Source organism: Perognathus longimembris, chromosome 9 (genome assembly GCF_023159225.1).
Source record: "Perognathus longimembris pacificus isolate PPM17 chromosome 9, ASM2315922v1, whole genome shotgun sequence".
Classification (NCBI taxonomy): Eukaryota; Metazoa; Chordata; class Mammalia; order Rodentia; family Heteromyidae; genus Perognathus; species Perognathus longimembris.
Genome location: NC_063169.1, coordinates 30,962,619 through 30,982,597, shown reverse-complemented (window position 1 = coordinate 30,982,597; position 19,979 = coordinate 30,962,619). Strand labels below are relative to the sequence as shown.

General features: G+C 36.6%; 1 protein-coding gene across 2 annotated transcripts in view; it reads right to left on the bottom strand.

The window, feature by feature from the left end:
- Positions 1-19,979, bottom strand: part of Cep162 (centrosomal protein 162) — a 77,717-nt gene that overhangs the window by 48,656 nt on the left and 9,082 nt on the right. For both annotated transcript variants that reach the window (XM_048353887.1, XM_048353888.1), the window contains exons 4-11: positions 19,194-19,337; positions 15,881-16,064; positions 13,787-13,854; positions 6,744-6,862; positions 5,450-5,480; positions 4,928-5,038; positions 913-1,104; positions 234-315 (exon numbers count right to left, since the gene is read on the bottom strand). In XM_048353887.1, coding sequence (XP_048209844.1) covers positions 234-315; positions 913-1,104; positions 4,928-5,038; positions 5,450-5,480; positions 6,744-6,862; positions 13,787-13,854; positions 15,881-16,064; positions 19,194-19,337 — 931 coding nt within the window. The remainder of the gene's footprint in view (positions 1-233; positions 316-912; positions 1,105-4,927; positions 5,039-5,449; positions 5,481-6,743; positions 6,863-13,786; positions 13,855-15,880; positions 16,065-19,193; positions 19,338-19,979) is intronic.

Below are 19,979 nucleotides of genomic sequence, written 5' to 3'. Positions count from 1 at the left end.
TTAGCAGCATCTACCATTTCCTTTTAGCACTGTAAGAACTTTAATGAGGTAACTGAGGCTAATATAATAATAAGACATCGTTAGACACATACAAAATGGTACTAGCCATTAATCATTCCCTGAAATGATTACATAAAACTAGTGGTTGTAAAATTTCCAATGGCACAATAAACAAATAAGCAACCAAAAATTCAACTAATTAACCTATATAATACATTCTGAAAAATGCATACCTGACAGATTGTAAATCAAAAACTCTGGCCCCGCAGGAGTCTATCCTGATAGGTTTCATCAGCTCCTCTACTGTGGGTAGATCTAAGAGGAGAAAAAGGTTAGAAGAGAAACCAAAAATGTTACATAAATTGTTTAATTTACATATCAATGCCACAAACATTACATTTTTTCCTAATTAATGTTTTGAGGACAAACATAAAAGCCTTCCATCAGAAATGGGTTGGTATCAGGCAAGCTTCCTATTATATTGACCAAATATCAAACATACCAAATATCAATATGAAATAGAAGCCTAGAATATCAATATTGAATATATATGTATATATGTACACATACACACACACACACATATATATCTATACCCACACTACCTTCACATTTTCTAAGTTACACTTAGTGATCTCAAAATAGTATTCTTAGAAAAACATGTATATGTAAAAAGTAAAAAAATGTAAACTCAAGTAGTTTACTTGTTCAAGACATTCAAAATAATTTTATATTTTATTCTATGTTCAGTTAAATCAGTAATTCTCAGATTTCAGATGAACAAAGCTATGAGTTCAGAGAATGAAAAAAAATCAGGACAATATTGAATTCAAAATATACTACGCTTAAAGAACATCTCCAACAGTGGGTAATTTTATGTATTCATCTACATATCTGTGTGTCAGCTTTTACCAGATTCAGTAGTAGAGATGTGTTTTGAAGACTCTTCATTTTCTTGAGGGTGATCTTTTGCAGAGCTTTTGGTATTTTCTATTGTGTTACTCTCAACTGCTTGTTCCTCTGTATCTCCTAAGGAATGGGCCACATGACAGTAAGCTTGATGAAGTGCTTCAATGTCACTATTGCTTTGTCTGTGGGAAACACCTGTCAAGATAAATTCAGTATTTGGGTATCGTTACATTGTAAACAATGAGAATTATAGGACACAAACATCATTCTCCAACTAGCAAGGGACAGAGAACCAGGCTATAGGGCATGGCAACATTACAGAAAGGAAGGTTTAATAGAAATCTATGTACTATATCTCTCAGCAGGCTCAAGAATTCTTTAGAGGGTTGAGCTGAGTCCTGATGTGGTAACTGAATCTGTCTTCACTAGTTATCATCATCTTCTCATCCTATTACCTAATCAATCTCTGCACTGGATAAAACTATTCTGAAACACCTCAAACTGACATGTTCTTTTGAGGGCTCTACTCTCCCCCTTAGCACTGCCATTTTTTTTTTTTTTGGTCTTTTGTTCTATACCATCTTGGAATCTGCATTTTTCAACTACAATTCACCCTTTAAAAAGCCATTTCCTAATGATCAAAAATGCATCCATCCTTCTATGTATTCAACCTTGTGAAACATTTTACACTGTCCTGTTCCTTCAGTTTCTTCTACATCCTTTCTTTTCCTCATTACTCTTACTACTCCACTGCCTGATTATCTATGTCTTCAGACAATAGCTCATCCTGAGAAACTTCCTCTAGCACTTTAAATACATTCATGTATTCACTACTGGCAAACTTATGTCTTTTTCCTCATCAAAGTCTCAAACAGATACTTCAATTGTCCTATAAAGGACATCTAACACATTCACACAAACTTTATTACAGTCTTCAGCAAAAATTGCATCACTACAGTGTTTCCTATTTAGTGTGGCATCACTACCTACTCAGCTACTGAAAACAGAAACCCTGATGTCAGCCTTTACTCCTCCTCTACTTCAAGCTCATTCCACCAGCTGAGAAATTTAAGAAAAAAGTGTTCATTTTTTAACTTCCAATAATGACATGTTCCAAATTAAAAAATGAGCCATATAAAAATGGTTTCTTTTTCTCTCGATACTCATGGTTAATTAAGTAATGCTTAAAAATTAAACAATGTATTGTATGTGAATCTATATACATACATTCATCTTCTGTACACACTGTAAACCTTACAAATAGCCTCCTGAGGCTATTCTTAACTGTAAATGTAAGAACTAGTAAAATGTCACATATAAGAAAGAATGCTGTATAGTGGGAGTTTTTGTAGCTAATTAGTGTTTTAGGTGATCAAGACTTTTTGGAACACATACAATAAGTAATGAATATGCTTAAATAAACTAAAAACTACATAGTGGAGGATACTGCTTGGGCAGAACTGACAACTGTTAAGAGAAAGGAATTCTCCAAGATGACCTGAGGAATAAGGTCTTGCCTACTGAGGCGAGCCTAACTATTGCTCCAAACTACCAGCCAATATCAGGGAAGCATGATTGAAAGATAATTTTATTTGCAAAAAAGAAAAGCATAAATATTTTATTTTCTCTATAAAAACATAAGAAAGTTAAAGTGCTTGCTGAGTAAATGTAAATGACTTCAATAGTAAATAGCTTTGTGATACTGAATGCTCATATCACATCCTAGATCTTTATGCTTTAGTTATTTTTTTTCAGATAAGGTTTTGTGCTTTGTTCCCAGGGCTGGCCGTGGACCAAAATCCTCTTATCTATGCCTCCTTTGTAGCCAGGATTAAGGGCACCAACCACTATACCTGACTTGTTGAACAAGAGTGTCATGCTTTTTGTCTTGAATATCAACCCTCCCAATGTCTGCCTCCTCAGGAGCTGAGATGAAAGGATTGAGCTACCATACCAAGCATTCTTTCATTTTTTTTTTTTTTTTTGGCCAGTCCTGGGCTTTGGACTCAGGGCCTGAGCACTGTCCCTGGCTTCTTCCCGCTCAAGGCTAGCACTCTGCACTTGAGCCACAGCGCCGCTTCTGGCCGTTTTCTGTATATGTGGTGCTGGGGAATCGAACCTAGGGCCTCGTGTATATGAGGCAGGCACTCTTGCCACTAGGCTATATCCCCAGCCCCATTCTTTCATTTTTTGATCTTGTTGACTTACAGGTATATATTCAGTTCTTAGAAATTCTTCATGCAGATCACAATAGCTATGTCCATATGAACACATAAGATGATGCTAACCTAAATGAACTCCAAGTTATGGAAACAAGTGGTATACCATTGTTGTTGTTATTTTCAACATGCCATGTGAGATTATGCCCTTTTTCTTTTGTATCTCTTCCCCATGGTTTTACCCCTGATATCACTGTAGCTGATTTTAGTACTCCGGATATTGTATATATGTGTATTGGAACTAGGGAAGGGAAAGGGAATACCAAAATCGAGAGACAAAGAATAAAAAGACAAACCAGTGCAACAGCAATACTTATAAAACTATATGGTGTAAACCAACTGTACAACTCATGGGGGAGAGAGGGAAATGGGGAGAGGGGAGGCAGGGGAAAAATGAGGGAGGAGGTAATAAGTTGGACAAGAAATGTACTCACTACCTTACGTATGAAACTGTAACCCTTCTGTACATCACTTTGACAATAAAGAAATGAAAAAAACAAGAAATTCTTCATGCTACACTACTATGACATGTAAACTTTTCTGTAGGTGTACTTCACTTTAAAATAATTTAAGAAGTAAAATATAAAGTACAGATAAAATGAGCTGGTAGATAAAGCTGGTTAGTGATTCCTTCTGCTCTTTTTTATTTGTCTGTCATTCATGGGGTTTGAACTCAGGGCCTGAGCACCGTCCCTGAACTCATTTTGCTCAAGACTAGCATTCTACCACTTTTAGCCACAGCACCACTTCCCATTTTCTGGTGCTTAATTGGAGATAAGAGTCTCACAGATTTTCCTGCCTGGGCTGGCTTTGAACTGTGATCCTCATATTTCAGCCGCCTGAGTGGCTAGGATTATAGGCATGAGCCATCAGGATCTGGCTTTTCCTACTCTTTCAATTAAGTGCTTGACTATGGTTGACAAGTGTGCTGAGACTACAAAGCAAGATGGTTATGAAGCTTCCATTTACTTCCTGTTACCACTACTAGTATGGTAAATCAAGACTATATACCATATAGTATACACCAGTTTATAATGTCAGCATCACCTACATGAAGATTTCCAAGTAAGACTTCAATTGGAGATATGTTCTGCTTTAAGAACTCTGAGGGGTACTGTTTCAACGATCTTTACAGGCATGAAGAAAACCTAGTTTGTCTTAGGTATTTCAGAATTTGGGAGTGTGACCTAGCCCTTTCCTAAAGAGAAAGAATTAAGAAAAAGCATATAGAGGGCTGGGAATATGGCCTAGTGGTAGAGTGCTTGCCTTGTATACATGAGGCCCTGGGTTCGATTCCTTAGCACTACATATATAGAAAAAGCCAGAGTGGTGCTGTGGCTCAAGTGGTAGAGTGCTAGCTTTGAGCAAAAAGGAGCCATGGACAGTGCTCGGGTCCTGAGTTCAAGCCCCAGGAATGGCAGAGAAAAAAAAAGAACTCACAAAAAAGCATATAGTTGTTAATGAGTATCTATTTAACAAATCATACTAAACTTGGCCTATTAGCAATTAAGTGTTATAAGCAAGTTCTGATTATTTAAACTGTCAGATATGGCAGGAAGAATGATGGAAGTTATGATACTCATCAAGATACACTGTAGACATAAATGGACATGTTGAACTGAAATCCTTGCTACATCTATTCAAATACAATAAAATGACTAATAAAAAAACTAGGGTAAAAAATGTGAGATTTGAGATTTTCACTGCCAGTGTGTTGTTTTGTGTATATTCCTAGAAATTGTCAATTAGCTATAAAGCATTCCACATTAGAGCACACCCAATTTTTTAAACAGGCTTACCTGTTGCTGTCATTTCATTATCAGTGGCTTCTGGGAGGGCCTGTGGTGTTGCTTTATCTCGCCTATCACTATTGGCCTCTTCAACAGATTCTAAAGAATCAAGCAGTACAACTAGAAGACCATAAAAGAAAAAATGTGTGTTCTTTTGATCTAATACAATTACTTTAATCATATGCAATGCCTGAGCAAATGTTTATGTGTATAAGTGGTATACTCTTCTATCTATAGATGCATGTTTGGCATATCTATGCTTGTACAAGACAGTTAACAACATACACATCAATGGTTCTATGTAACAAATTTCATTTACATTTGGAAGGCCAAAGCACTTGAGAAACTATAAAAAATAAACTATTCTCTTCTAGTAAGAAACATGCATATAGGGCATATTATTGAGCAAAGCCATGACCTTTATTTAAATCTCAGAGATATTTAAAAGCAAAGATACAATAATTTACACAGATTTAGATAAAATTTTTATAGACTTGTTTTTCCAAACATACAAATATATCTGATATTTACCATTCGCCAGCATGCCAATTTTCTCTTCTTTCTAAATTAAAGGAAGAAAATTATTACATTTCAAAATCAAATCATGCAAAATGAGCACAAAATGAAGACTGATAATTTGGATACTAACACTTTGCCTCACTGTGAAGAAACCTAGGCTACCTCAAGCACACAGCTTGAACCTCTCAGAGAATCTTTACAAGTCTCATAAACCATGGCAATTACCCAAAGTATATTAGGCCTTAAAAGCCTTGCTTAACATAGCCTGGGTCTACCTGTTCATCTAGTTTGCTCAAAAATTCTGGCTTCTTTGTACATAAAGGCAATAGGGCTACTTCACATAAGAGTTTACAGTTTTAAATTTTTAATCAATTTACCCTTATTGCTCAAAATTAATGAATACACATTGTACTCATTGTTTTCTCTATGTTTTCAAAGACACAACTTTCAGAAAGGCTACTAAATGGCAAGAAGTTTTCCAGTCACTATCACCTCGATTCCCTGTCTGGCTAATCAGTATACTGGGTTCTCTCAGAACAGCTTTAATTTTCTTCCTAGTTTGATTCTTACTCTTATTCTGGCTATGAGGCTCTCACATTTACATTGATATATACACTTATAGACAGCATACATCTAGAATACACTGTACTACTGTGCCTTCTACTGACCTATTAGTTTTTATATAAAAAACTATAATTGCTAATTCCAAGTACAAATACTGTTAGATTTATAAGGATACTTATGAGGTCACATTAACTTGTGTTATGGAGTTTCACAGATTTTCCCACCCAGGCTGGTCCTAAACCTTGTTCCTCCAGGTCTCAACCTCCCAATTAGCTAGGATTACAGGCATGAGTCAGAAGCAACAAGCTACCTTTGTGTTAGTTCTAAAATCATCCTGTCCCCATTACCCCAACTTCTGTCCAACCAAGTGACACATGGACACACAAGGAAAAGTACCAAATGAATTTAAAAATAAGACCGTATATCCAAAGTGTTTACTCTTCTTAGTCATTGGTTTTATACATGTTTAAATATCTAGTCCTAATACACAATCCCAAAAGTGAGAAACAGTCCAAAATAGAAACAGTAATTATCCTTCTAGCTGGCCATAAGTAGAAAAGGCTGATTGAGACTGTGAGGCTTTAAATTTAGGCCCTGGCACTGACAACAAAAAGAAACTTATTGTTTACAACCTTGAGAAAGACAATGAAGAAGTCCATATTTTGAGCTTTTCATATAGCAAACAGCCAGGTTAACAGATGAAAGAAGTTGCAACACTGGCCAATATAAGAGTGAGACATACTTGATTGGGTACATCTAGTCTTTCCATTTGGAGATTTTCTTCAGAATAAGTCTCTTCATCTTTACTCATCAAAGGAACTTCATTATTCTCTATATCTTCAAAATCATCACTGTAACTTTCTGAAGGGAACAATTACAAAATACACATGGATCACCCTGTTCAAACATAAAATTCAATGCATATCCTTCGAAATTAAGAAAATGGAGGGAAGAAGTGAAGTTGGGAGAGATAGGGGAGAATAATGATAGAAGGGATGACGCTGATCAATATGCACTCTATTCATAAACTGCTTTGTTGAATGGCAACTCCTTTGTACAACTGCCTTAAAGATAATAATATGGAAAAAATAAACTGCAAAAATATCAAATTCCAGGAAAAGAATCTTGATATCAAAAGGAAGAAGTCTGCATAAGAATAATTGCCTATGATATTAACATAAAGGTATATTTAGAGATCATACTTTTGTAAGGAATTCATAAAAGTTCATTTTTAAGACTATGTTTTTCTTATCTCTAATTAGTTGTACAAAGGAGTTACCATCCTACAAAGCAGTTTCTGAATACAATGAATCATGATCAATGTCACCCCTTTCATCATTCATTCCCAGCCTTCCCCAATTCACCCCTTCCCTGTTTCCTTAATTTGAAGGATATGCAATTAATTTTATGACTACATTCTCTCCTGATTCCTCTCTTCATTTGTATACCCCATTCCCTTGATACCACCTTTTCCTTTCCAGCACTGGTTTCCTGGTGTTTATTTTGTTGTACTGTGAGTTAGCCTTTCTAAGGAAAGGCTGTTTTAAGTTCTTATCTACCACATGTTTTGTACACCTGCATATCACCCTTAGTGTTTACTTATATATTTATAAATTAGTTCCAACTTCCACATGTAAGAGAAAACATTCATCCTTTGCTTCTCTGGGCCTGCCTTATTTACTTAACATGATTTTTTCCAGGTCCTTCCACTCCTTTGCAAATGATACAATATCATTCTTTGATTGGATTGTGTATGTATACTACGTTTTCTCCATCAATTCATCCACTGAAGGGCATCTGAGCTGCTTCTGTACCTAGATTTATATTTTATGTTCAAAGAGTTCTAAAAGTTTTGTGTTTAAATCTTTTATCATTTGCCAAATAAAATATTTAGACCTTTCCAACATAATTTTTAAAAATTTCCTTTAAAATGAAACATTAAGATTTGTTTTTTTTTCAAAGAAATATTCTCAACTGCTTACTTAGAAAGGGCAGCACTTTTGTGAAATCTTGACACTCTAAAAAAATTGTTGAATTTTGTTTACTTCAAGTTGCTTTCTGATCTCTACAGGCATCTCTTCCGTACCTTTCAAATACCAATCTCTAGTCTGTCTCTTGGTTCAGCAAATACTAAATAACCTCTGCTTTCCTCATCCTGTGTCCATCTTCATAAATGCCCTAAAGTATATCTGACTGGCTTTGTAGCAGCAGAAAAAGCTGTCTCCAGTTAAATGATGTCATCAATTTACTAATGGTGAAGGTTGGGCAGAGGTTATTGGCTAAAATCCTGTTATCAAGTTTTATTTATAGTTCATAAATCAAAGCACTGACTGAGATCTATAAATTTAAAGAAGGGCAGAAACTTTTCACAGTAGTGCCAAACATTAAAAAAAAAAACAAACAAGGGGCTGGGGATATGGCCTAGTAGCAAGAGAGCTTGCCTCCCATACATGAAGACCTAGGTTCGATTCCCCAGCACCACGTATATGGAAAACGGCCCGAAGGGGCGCTGTGGCTCAGGTGGCAGAGTGCTAGCCTTGAGCGGGAAGAAGCCAGGGACAGTGCTCAGTCCCTAAGTCCAAGGCCCAGGGCTGGCCAAAAAACAAAAAACAAACGTTTTATCTGTGTTTAGAAGATTATATCAAAATGAGAAACAAGATAGGCTGAGGGATGCTTGAGTACTAGCATCTGCTTCTAGAAAGGGCTCTGCTACACTGCAGGGGACAACTTGCATGCAGTATTACAAGATTGGGAATGAATTTGAGAAGCTGAACAGTATCCAGGGAGAACTGGCTACAGAATCATATCCACTTTTCTTCATTAAAAACACAGATTTGGAACAGCACAGGTATTGTAACTTAAGTAGGCACATTAGGTTAACTACATCAGTATCTCTGCGGTGGAAAAGCTCACCTTTGTTTCTCCTCCACAGAAACATTTGGGACTTTGTAAGTATCAAATGACACAATTAAATTCACAAAAGAGTAATGAGTAATTGTTTTGTATCAGATGCATTTCAGGGTATCTAATATAACATAACTACAATTTTAACATTCTAGGTGAAGACCACCAAATTTTAAGTAATCGCAAAGATTAGACTTACTTAAGAAAAGGTAAAATAGGAGACAGAAGATAAGGGTGTGTGATACTTAGAAAACTTTCTGGAAGATGAGAATTAGAGGGCAGGGCTATATAGAGTGTGTGCCTGCGGAGAGACAGTATAAGAATCAGTGTAGTGTACCCACTAACCTGGCACTTAACCTGGACTCAAAAGGCTACCTTCAATTCTTTTTTCCACGATTTCAAACACTTGGCCTCTCTTTTCCCATGTGTAAAGTGGGATTGATAATTGTACTTACCACAAGTAACTGAGGAGATAAAAGCATTTAAAATAACAGTTGATCACCATAATAGTAATTATTGCTATTAGAATTACAAAGCTAGTCTTGCATTAAATTTCAATAAAAAGTTAGTAAAGCAAAATATTACTTATTTTTCTTGCTTGTGGTGTTGGAGATTTTGTATCAGATACATTTCAGGGTCTCATCATGATAGGCAAGCATTTGTACCATTGATCTACACCTCCATCCAATGCAAATACTTCTAATTGCAAAACTGATCATTTCATGTGCACTAATTATTCCAGGACACAGTCTAATCTTTTTACTGAGCAACAGCAACTATAGGCCAATATCACCATACAACACATAAATGGCTAATCTCTTCCCCAAGAACCTGTCATGAATACAATAGGGCTGATGTAAGAAGAAAACGTCATCAAGAAACAGAGAAGAGGGATGAGAAAAAGTCATAAAAAATTAAGACAAATTAGTTTTCTATAAAAATGACAAAGCATAATGAAATTGAGGAGATTTTAATGAGAATGACAGGTTCTTGTACACTGTTGAGGCAAGATGAGAATATTAACTTGTAGCACTCTGACCTTTTCAGCAGGAAGTGTCTCCTACTGAAGATATTCCACTTCTGTAACTCTGAAAATACTATTATTTTATTTTATTTTTTGCCAGTCCTGGGATTTGAACTCAGAGCCTGGGTACTGGTGCTGAGCATCTTTGTGTTCAAAGCTAGCAGTCTACCACTTGAGCCACAGTGCTGCTTCCGGTTTTTTCTGGGTGACTTATTGGAGATAAGAGTCTCACAGACTTTTCTGCCTGGGCTGGCTTTGAACCACAATCCTCAGATCTTTGCCTCCTGAGTAGCTAGGATTATAGGTGTGAGCCACTAGCGCCGGAATAACAGCAAATATTCTTACAGTTCAGATAAAGTAAGCTACAATCAGTGTCAAAGATCTCAGGGATGCTTTTCAGAGACATTTTTCATCCTTTGTTGGCCATTTAGCTTGTAAGCTTTAAGTATATTATAATCTGGCATGGTAGAATTAAAAGATTATATTTAACTTTCTTTGTACACTATTGGTATAATGGACAAAACAAATCCAAGTGTTCTCCATACAACAAGCAAAAAAAGTGATTATATAAGAAACTATAAATAAATGAGAACTCTCTCCATAATTACCTGAATAAAGATGTGCTGAGTAGGGAGGGATAGGTGCACTGAATTGAGGAGTTGGTTCAGAAAGGCTGAAGCACTTGGCAATTGTAGAGCAATGATCAAGAAATGAGGCGAATACTCCAAAGGACTCCAGAGATCTGCATGAGTCCGTTTGACTCTACTGGATATTAAGTCCTTAATGAGAGATAAGCCAAGAACAACTAGGAAGCTATAGGCTAGAAAATTCTGAATTCTCACAAGTAGGTAATCTTTGGGCTTTATTCTGCTTAATTGGGAAGTTCACACTGATCACAAGGGACATTGGTTAGAGACCTGGGGGGGGGGGTCTTGGTGGTAGGGTTAAATGATACCTAGAGTGACTACTCTAATTACCCCCAAATAAAAAGAAGAAAAGCCTGGAAAAGATCAAGTAGCAAGGGCTAACTGTTAACACAAAGCTCAGCACCTTCATAAAATGAAATCCACATGCTCAATGATGTAGAATTCACAATTTCTAACATCTAACAGAGAAAAGGGAGAAAAGGTATACCATGACCTGAACGCATATTGAAATATGTGGAAGATGCATATTTGAAGAATGAAGAAAAGCAAATTTAAAAAAAATCCAGGGCTGGGAAGGTGGCCTAGTGGTAGAGTGCTCACCTTGCATGCATGAAGCCCTAGATTTGATTCCTCAGTACCATATACACAGAAAAAGCCGGAAGTGGCGCTGTGGCTCAAGAGGTAGAGTACTAGCCTTGAGCAAAAAGAAGCCAGGGACAGTGCCCAGGCCCTGAGTTCAAGCAGGACTGGCAAAAATAAAAATAATCTTTTTTTTAAAAATCCAAAAGAAATTTCAATAGTGAAAGGGAAAAAATGGCTAGCATTAATGGGAAATTAAAGACAGTGACCTTGAAAGCATAGTAATAGAAACTGAAATATAGAAAGAGAAAAAAGTCTTTAGCAATGTATAGGGCAATGAATAGTCAGCATTCTGATGCACTTGTAAGATCAGAAGACATGAGAGAAAAGAAGAAATGGTACTTGAAGAACTAATAGGCAAAGCATTTTTTTTCCCTTGGGACTCTGAATCCATCCATCATTGATATTCAATCAACTTCCAAAGGATAAGTACAGAAAAGGCACTTGTCATCAACAAGTGTAAGGAGAAAAAAATATCTTAAAAACAGAGAAAAAGAAGGGATATAATGCAGTGAACTCTGTTTTTGGGTTCAACTAGCAGTGAACTTTTAAAAAGTGTGTGTACTGAATGCATAAGGATCTTTGTTCCTTGTCATCATTCCCTGAACAAAACAAAGTAACAACTGCTTACATAATCATTTGTATTGTACTAGGTATTGTAAATAAAGTAGGGTGACAAAGTACATGGGAAGATGTGCACAGGGTATGTGCAGATCCTGGGCACACATGCATGCAACTTGAACAATGGCAGATTTTTGTTACCTGTGAAAGAACCTGAAACCAATGCCCTACAGATACTTGGTGACCATGTACAGGAAAGTAACAGCAACAGGAGTTACCAGTGACTTTTCGTAAGAATAGAATCTAAGTGTTCAAAGAAAAAAACTAATTAAAATTCTAAATTGAGTGGGTATAGAATATAATGAGCTTATTTTTAATTGTAAAGGTGACGTATAGAGGGGTTACATTTACATAAGTAAGGTAATGAGTACATTTCTTTTGAACAGTGTCACCCTCTCTCTCATTTTCTCCCAGTTTTTTTTTCCCCTCCTGACCCTCTTCTCTCCCAAGCTGTATAGTTCATTTCCAACATAGTTGAGTTTATGTTTTTATTTGATAATGGAGTTTAAACTCAGAGCTTGGTGCATACTAGGCAAGTGCTCTACCACTTGAGCCATGCCCGAGTCCTTTTTGGCTTCAATTGTTTTTCAGATGACCATCTTCCTAACTATTGGGATTATAGATATGTACTACCACTGCTGGCTCATTAGAAACAGAGTTTGCTGAAACAGAGTTTTACGAACTTTTTGCCAAAGAGAGTCTAAATCTGTGATCTTTCCAATCTTTGTCTCCCAAGTAGTTGGAATTTTAGACATGAGCCACTGCACCTAATCTAAAAAGTATTCTTCAAAACTGAGGACAAATAAATAAAAGCTGAGAGAATTTGTTCCTAGTAGTAAACTGAGCTAAAAGTTAAAGGAGAAAAATAATTTAAAGATAGAAGTTCAAATTTATAGAAGGAACACAAAGCATGGCGAACCCTGTAGATTAATACAAATCAACTTAAATATACATATTTATATTCCCTAATTAATTTTAAAATGACAATTTTTCTAACAACAACAATAACAATGCATTGTTGAGTTTCAAGATATAAAGGAGAAAATATGTGATAAAAATAGCATGGCATGATTATACTGTAAAGCAAGGCGGCCTCTGCTAAGGCAAAGGTACACATTACCAATCATGGGACACTAAGAAAACAAACAACAAGCAATATTAAAAGAGTCAAAAGAAAAAAATAAAATGAAATGCTACGAGCAGTGCAACAAAGAAGGGAGGAGACAGTCACGACAGTCAGTGAATTCAAGTGTGTGTGCATGCGTGCACACACATACACACAACATTAAAAGTAAAAGATGGAAAAAGGTTACTCCTCCCTACCACCAGGCTTTGGAGATCTTTGGCTTGGCTTCAGAGATGCCTGCAGCATTTTTTAACTGGCTCATTATCTACTCTCTGCAATGGAAAAGCAAATTTATTTCTAATAATTTCTTAGTAGTCAGATTATGACACAAGCAACCTCATTCAATCTGCTTGACGCTCTTTTCATGACGACAGGATTTCTCTTTATTATTTTTCTCTAGGATACAAAGAAGCCACCTACACAGCCATGTTCACTGCAGCACTCACTTATTCACCACACCCAAGGTAAGGAACCAGCCCAGATGCCGCTCAATGGATGAGATCAAGAAAATGTGACACACACACACACACACACACACACACACACAGGAATCTTAGTCACCCATTAGAAAGAATGATATTGCACCATTTGCAGAGACATAGAAGGACATGGAAAAATTATGTTAAGTGAAGTAAGTCAGGTCCAGGGAGACAAAGGTTACATGTTTTCTCTCATATGTGAAAGCTAGAGAGAATGAATCTATAAATATATAAGTAAATACTTTAGGAAGTATACAAGTATATACAAATGTCCAGGCTGTTTCTTTATTTCAAAACTGTACTATCTTTTTAAATGTGACAAAATTTGAGAACTAAAAAAAGTACCTGGCAGTTCTTCCTGCTTCAATTCACTCTTATGTTCCTCTTCAGTTTGCTGTATGTTAGCATGGTAACTGGAAAAATAATTTAGTTACTTTGTAGTATAACATTAATAACAGCTCTTCATATAACCATTTAATATTTTTACAAAAACCTTCTAAAATTCTATCTTTTCAAATATGTTTATCCTACCAAAAGCTAAATATCAGAACTATACAAACATATTTTGAAAATAAAGGATCATCAGTTTATAACTGATTGTAATGAATAGATAACCAAAGGAAAAGGCCATTTTTCTTAAATTTATATATAGCTATACACAACATCATATACATAGTGTGTGCATCGACATGTATACACATAATCTACTGTGAAAGAAACTGAATGAGGTTAAGAGCTGAGCAGCAGATACTGAAGTGATGTCTGAATAGAGGACAGGAAACATTCCTCAGCTCAATAGTCACATACAATTTACATGCATTTCACTCGGAAAAGGAAGATGAATAGGAGGTGAAAACTCAGCAAGGGACAGACACGTGGGCATGTTTTTGTTGTATAGAAAACAGCAGTTATACACTACTTTCTTTCAAACGAAGACATCAGTTGTACCTTTCTTAGCTCCTTAACTCTGTCTTTCCTGAGATATTAGCACCCTAAGGAAATGGAAGACTTTGATGACAACAAGAGTAGCCAGAATTCAATGCTGTGGACTTCAGACTATGCTGCATATGAACTGGCCTATTATGAGCAGAAATATCCAAATTTAACAATACTGTTAAGAAATAAAGAAAAGGGGGCTGGGGATATAGCCTAGTGGCAAGAGTGCCTGCCTCATATACACGAGGCCCTAGGTTCGATTCCCCAGCACCACATATACAGAAAACGGCCAGAAGCGGCGCTGTGGCTCAAGTGGCAGAGTGCTAGCCTTGAGCACAAAGAAGCCAGGGACAGTGCTCAGGCCCTGAGTCCAAGGCCCAGGACTGGCCAAAAAAAAAAGAAAAAAAAAAAAGAAATAAAGAAAAGGAACAGTACAAAGATAAAAAACTGTCATCAACAAATGTGTGCATGCTTAAACTGTGCTATCATTGTTGGGAGTGTCAACTGCTATAGGGTTCCCACATAGCTTCTTTGGATATGCCAATAATGCAGGCCCTAAATATTTTTTACCAAGCCATTCTCACTATTAGTAGCAAGTACATATGAGCTATGAGCTACTTCTTCCACCAAAAGAGCAGGTTTATTCTTAGTTACAGCGGTGTTTCTTTCCTGCAATGCAGACATTCACATGGGATGCTGTTTGCTTTTGTAGGAATCCAAGGGTATAGGACACCAATGAAAATGCACATGACACAGGATGCTTTTGTTCCTGAGGAAACTCCTATTCCTTGTTAATATCCACAAAAATGGAGGTATATCTTGGTCATTGGCAAGCAGTACAAAGTCTCAGACCCCATACAGTCTGTGCTACTAACAAAGTAGTGCTTTTTCTGTCTATAACAAGCAATCTTGATAGTAGGCACTCAATAATCAGAAGCTATACTTTTCTTTGTACTTGTGTTATCAAAATCCAATAAAATCACAATCTGATTTCCATTTATAACAAAAACAATTACTCATATATTAAACTGAGGAAATGGAAGACATTAGGTTTCACTAAGTTCTTGAAAATGCCAATGGGACCAGCTCAGTCAGCTAGCAGGATTTCAGGGTGAATAACAGAGTCAATCTCACACAGAGGTAAGACAAAGGCCAAACCTGTGTTGGTTCCCTGCTTCCTACTTCCTTTTTCTTTGACTTCAGAATAATAACCTGGATCCTCTTATTGGACTTTATTTGTGGAAAAGCACTAGTTAGCTTCTTTCCTAGAACTATACAATGTCTCAATAATATCTTAGGTATGAAATTTCAGGTATGTGAAGGCAAAATGGACTTTCAACTTGAAACCAACATATTATGTTTGGACAAGAAAAACCTCTGACTAAAATAATAAGCACAGAATAGAGTACAAAATAAGACTTTGTTTTTAGATGACCTGTTTACCTACTCCACACATCTGTCAAAATCACAGAAAATAAGTCAATAGGTTTATATTGTACTTACCTTTGAAAGGCTTTCAATTGTGTGGAGTCATTAGAATCCAATTCCTTATTTAGTCTTGAATAATCAATGGAAGAAGTCAAGCCTTTCTCAAGTCTGGCAAAAAATTGCTCTTTTTCCTCTTGTTCTTCTAATGTGTCCAATCCCAACCCAAACACACTGTGATGGAGATCAGATACTACTGCTTCTAACGAGAAAGCACAAACACACTTTATTAATATTCAGAATTGTGATAAAACTAACTAGTACAGTTATTGACCTACCATAAATTTTTTTCTTCTTTATTGTCAAAGTGAAGTACCAGAGAGGTCACAGATTCATATATAAGGCCGTGAGTACATTTCTTATCCAACTTGTTATCTCTTCCCTCACTTTTCCTCCACCTCCCCCTTTCCCCTTTCCCTCTACCCTCCATGAATTGTACAGTTGGTTTACATCAAATGGTTTTGTAAGTATTGCTTTTGGAATGGTTTGTCTTTTTATCCCTTGTCTCTCGATTTTGGTATTCCCTTTCTCTTCCCTAGTTCTAATACACGTATATACAGTATCCAGGGTGCTAAGATAATAGGGGTAAAACCATGGGAAGGGAATACAAGAGAAAAAAGAAAAAGAAAAAAAAGGGTACAGTTTCATGTTGAAAATAATTACAACAATGATATACCACTTGTTTCCATAACGTGGAATTCATTTCACTTACCATCATCTTATGTGTTCATATGGGCATAGCTATTGGGCTATTGTGATCTTCTGTTATGACTAACCTAAATATGTACTAATTATTCCCTATGAGGGAAACCATAGCATGCAGCCATGCTTCTTTGGGTCTGGCTCATTTCACTTAGTATGATTTTTTTCCAAGTCCTTCCATTTCCTTACAAATGGGGTAGTGTCATTCTTTTTGAGAGGCACATAATTCCATTGTGTATATGTACCACATTTTTCTGATCCATTCATCTACTGAGGGGCATCTGGGTTGGTTCCACATTTTAACAATGACAAATTGTGCTGGGATGAACATTGTTGTGCTGGTGGCTTTAGTGTGGTCTTCCTTGTAATCTTTGGGGTAGATGCCCCAAAGTGGGACTGCTGGGGCGTAGAGCTCTATGTTTGGCTTTCTGAGGAACCACCACACTGCTTTCCAGAGTGGTTGAACAAGTTTACATTCCCACTAACAATGTAGTAGGGTTCTCTTTTGGCCACATCCCCACCAGCATTTGTTATTATTAGTTTCGTGATAATGGACATACTTACTGGGGTGAGGTGGAATCTCAGTGTTGTTTTGATTTGCATTTCTTTTATGGCCAGTGATGTAGAGCGCTTTTTCATGTGTCTCTTGGCCATTCTCATTTCCTCTTCAGCGAAGTCTCTTTTTAGGTCTTTAGCCTATTTGTTGAGGGGGCAGTTGGTTCTTTGAGGATTTGTTTTGGAAGAATTTTTTGAGTTCTATGTAAATTTTAGATGTGAGGCCTTTTGTCTGTTGTATGGACGGTAAAGATCTTCTCCCATTCTGTGGGCTTTCTGTTTATCTTGCAAGCTATATCCTTTGCCCGGCAGAAGCTTTGCAGTTTGAAGCAGTCCCATTTGTCCAACCTTTTTTTGATTTGTTGCATTTCTGGGCCTTTATTAAGGAAGTTTCGTCCTGTGCCTAGGAGCCCAAGTGTTTCTCCTACTCCTTCTTGTAATGTTTTCAGGGTGTCTGATTTTACTTCGAGGTCTTTGATCCATTTGGAATTGACTTTGGTGTAGGGTGATATATAAGGATCTAGTTTTAGATTGTTACAGGTATTGAACCAGTTCTGCCAGCACTATTTGTTGAAGAGGCTGTCTTTTTTCTATCCTATTGTTTTAGCTCCTTTATCAAAGATTAAGTAGCCATAGGTATGTGGGGTCATTTCTGGGTCTTCAATTCTGTTCCATTGGTCCTCGGGCCTGTTCTTGTGCCAATATGAAGCTGTTTTTTTTAATTGCTATAACTTTGTAATACAGCTTGAAGCCTGGTATTGAAATTCCTCCAGCACTGTTCTTTCTACTTTGGATTGCTTTTGTATTTGGGTTATTTTATTGTTCTGTATGAATTTCTGGATTGCTTTCTCTATCTCATTAAAGAATGGTGTTGGGATATTGATGGGTATTGCATTGAATTTGCAGTTAGCCTTTGGCAATATTGCCATTTTTCACAATGTTAATCCTTCCAATCCAGGAGCATGGGAGGTTTTTCCATTTCCTTAATTTTCTGCCTTAATTTTCTTTTTTCAGGTTTTTAAAGTTCTTATCATAGAGGTCTTTCACTTCTTTGGTTAAGATTATTCCTAAGTATTTTATGTTTTTTGAGGCTACTGCAAAAGGAGTTGCTTTCCTGATTTCAGCCTCACTCTTCAGGTTGTTGGCATATAAAAGCCATTGATTTTTGAGTATTTATTTTATATCCTGCTACTTTGCCTAAGTTTTGGATCAGCTCAAGTAAGTTGGGAGTAGTATATGGGGTTCTTTAGATACAGGATCATGTCGTCCGCAAAGAGAGAGAGTTTAACTTCGTCTTTTCCCATTTGGATCCCCTTTATGTCTTCCTCTTGCCTTATTGCGCTGGCTAGGAATTCTAGTACTATGTTGAAGAGGAGAGGAAAGAGCAGACAACCTTGTCTTGCTCCTGATTTTAGAAGAAACAGCTTTAACTTTTCACCATTAAGTATAATGCTCGCTGTGGGTTTGTCATAGACAGCCTTTATTATATTCAGGAATGTTCCTTGGAATCCTAGTATCTCAAAAGGGTGCTTGATTTTATCAAACACTTTTTCTGCATCTAGCAAAATAATCATGTGATTCTTGACCTTGCTCTGGTTGATGTGGTGTGTAACGTTGATTGATTTCTTGAACCAACTTTGCATCCCAGAAATGAATCTAGTTTGATCACAGTGTATGATTTTTTTGAAGACTTGTTGAAGTCGATTGGTCAGAATTTTGTTGAGAATTTTTGCATCAATGTTCATCAAGGAAATGGGTCTATAGTTTTCTTTGATGAGTCCTTGTCTGGTTTGGAATTAGCGTTATACTGGCATCACTGAATGTGTTTGGTAGTGAACTTTCCTATCATAAATTTAAAATTTTTTACAAATCTCTCACCCACCACGTAGATTCAAAGCCACAATCAATACAACTTCTCTGGAGTTGTAATTTTTAACTTCTAGGAAGATATATTTGTATCTAGAAAGATACATATACATGTTTTAGTCAAGGCTCCAAGATTAGTTAATTTCTATGAATATTGGGAAGTAAGGATAGTAATAAACGATTCATTCACATCCTACACACTTCTTACCATTTGCTTCTAAGCTGTCAACACTTAAGACAGAGGTCCCACTGCTCTTAAGAAACTTAATGTTTTCAGGAGACTCCTCTTCTGTTTCCACAATAGGCTGAGAAGTCTTCAATTTCAGGTAGCTTACATTTGCTCCAAGCAGTCCTAGGAATTTAATGGAGTCGGTTATTTATGTTCAGAGAACTGTTGTTCAGTGTGCCAACATCAAACCACCATTGTATTAATTTTGTGCACAGTAGCAATAATAAATCCACTCTATGGAATAAAAATCCATCAGACTTACAATTCACAAAAACTACAATTTTTTTTTTTGCAGTGCCTCTTGTAAATAGAACGTTTTAAAAATTAACGTAAGACCTCAGAAAATTGTCTTGAAGTAGAAGCACTTAATACAGTATGTCACATCACTTTTCTCCTGTCAGACAGATGTGCACAACATGAATTAGGAAAGAGCAGGTCCAAGGCAAGAGAACTACAAAGGTCAGAAAACAACTAACAATATACTGACAAGAGTTAGTATAAATATTCCCTCAAATAAGTAGATGGAAACATGAAAAGATTTTTTTTTTTTTGCCAGTCCTGGGCCTTGGGACTCAGGGCCTGAGCACTGTCCCTGGCTTCTCTTTGCTCAAGGTTAGCATTCTGCCACTTGAGCCACAGAGCCACTTCTGGCCATTTCCTATATATGTGGTACTGGGGAATCGAACCCAGGGCTTCATGTATATGAGGCAAGCACTCTTGCCACTAGGCCATATTCCCAGCCCACATGAAAAGATCTTTAAAGCC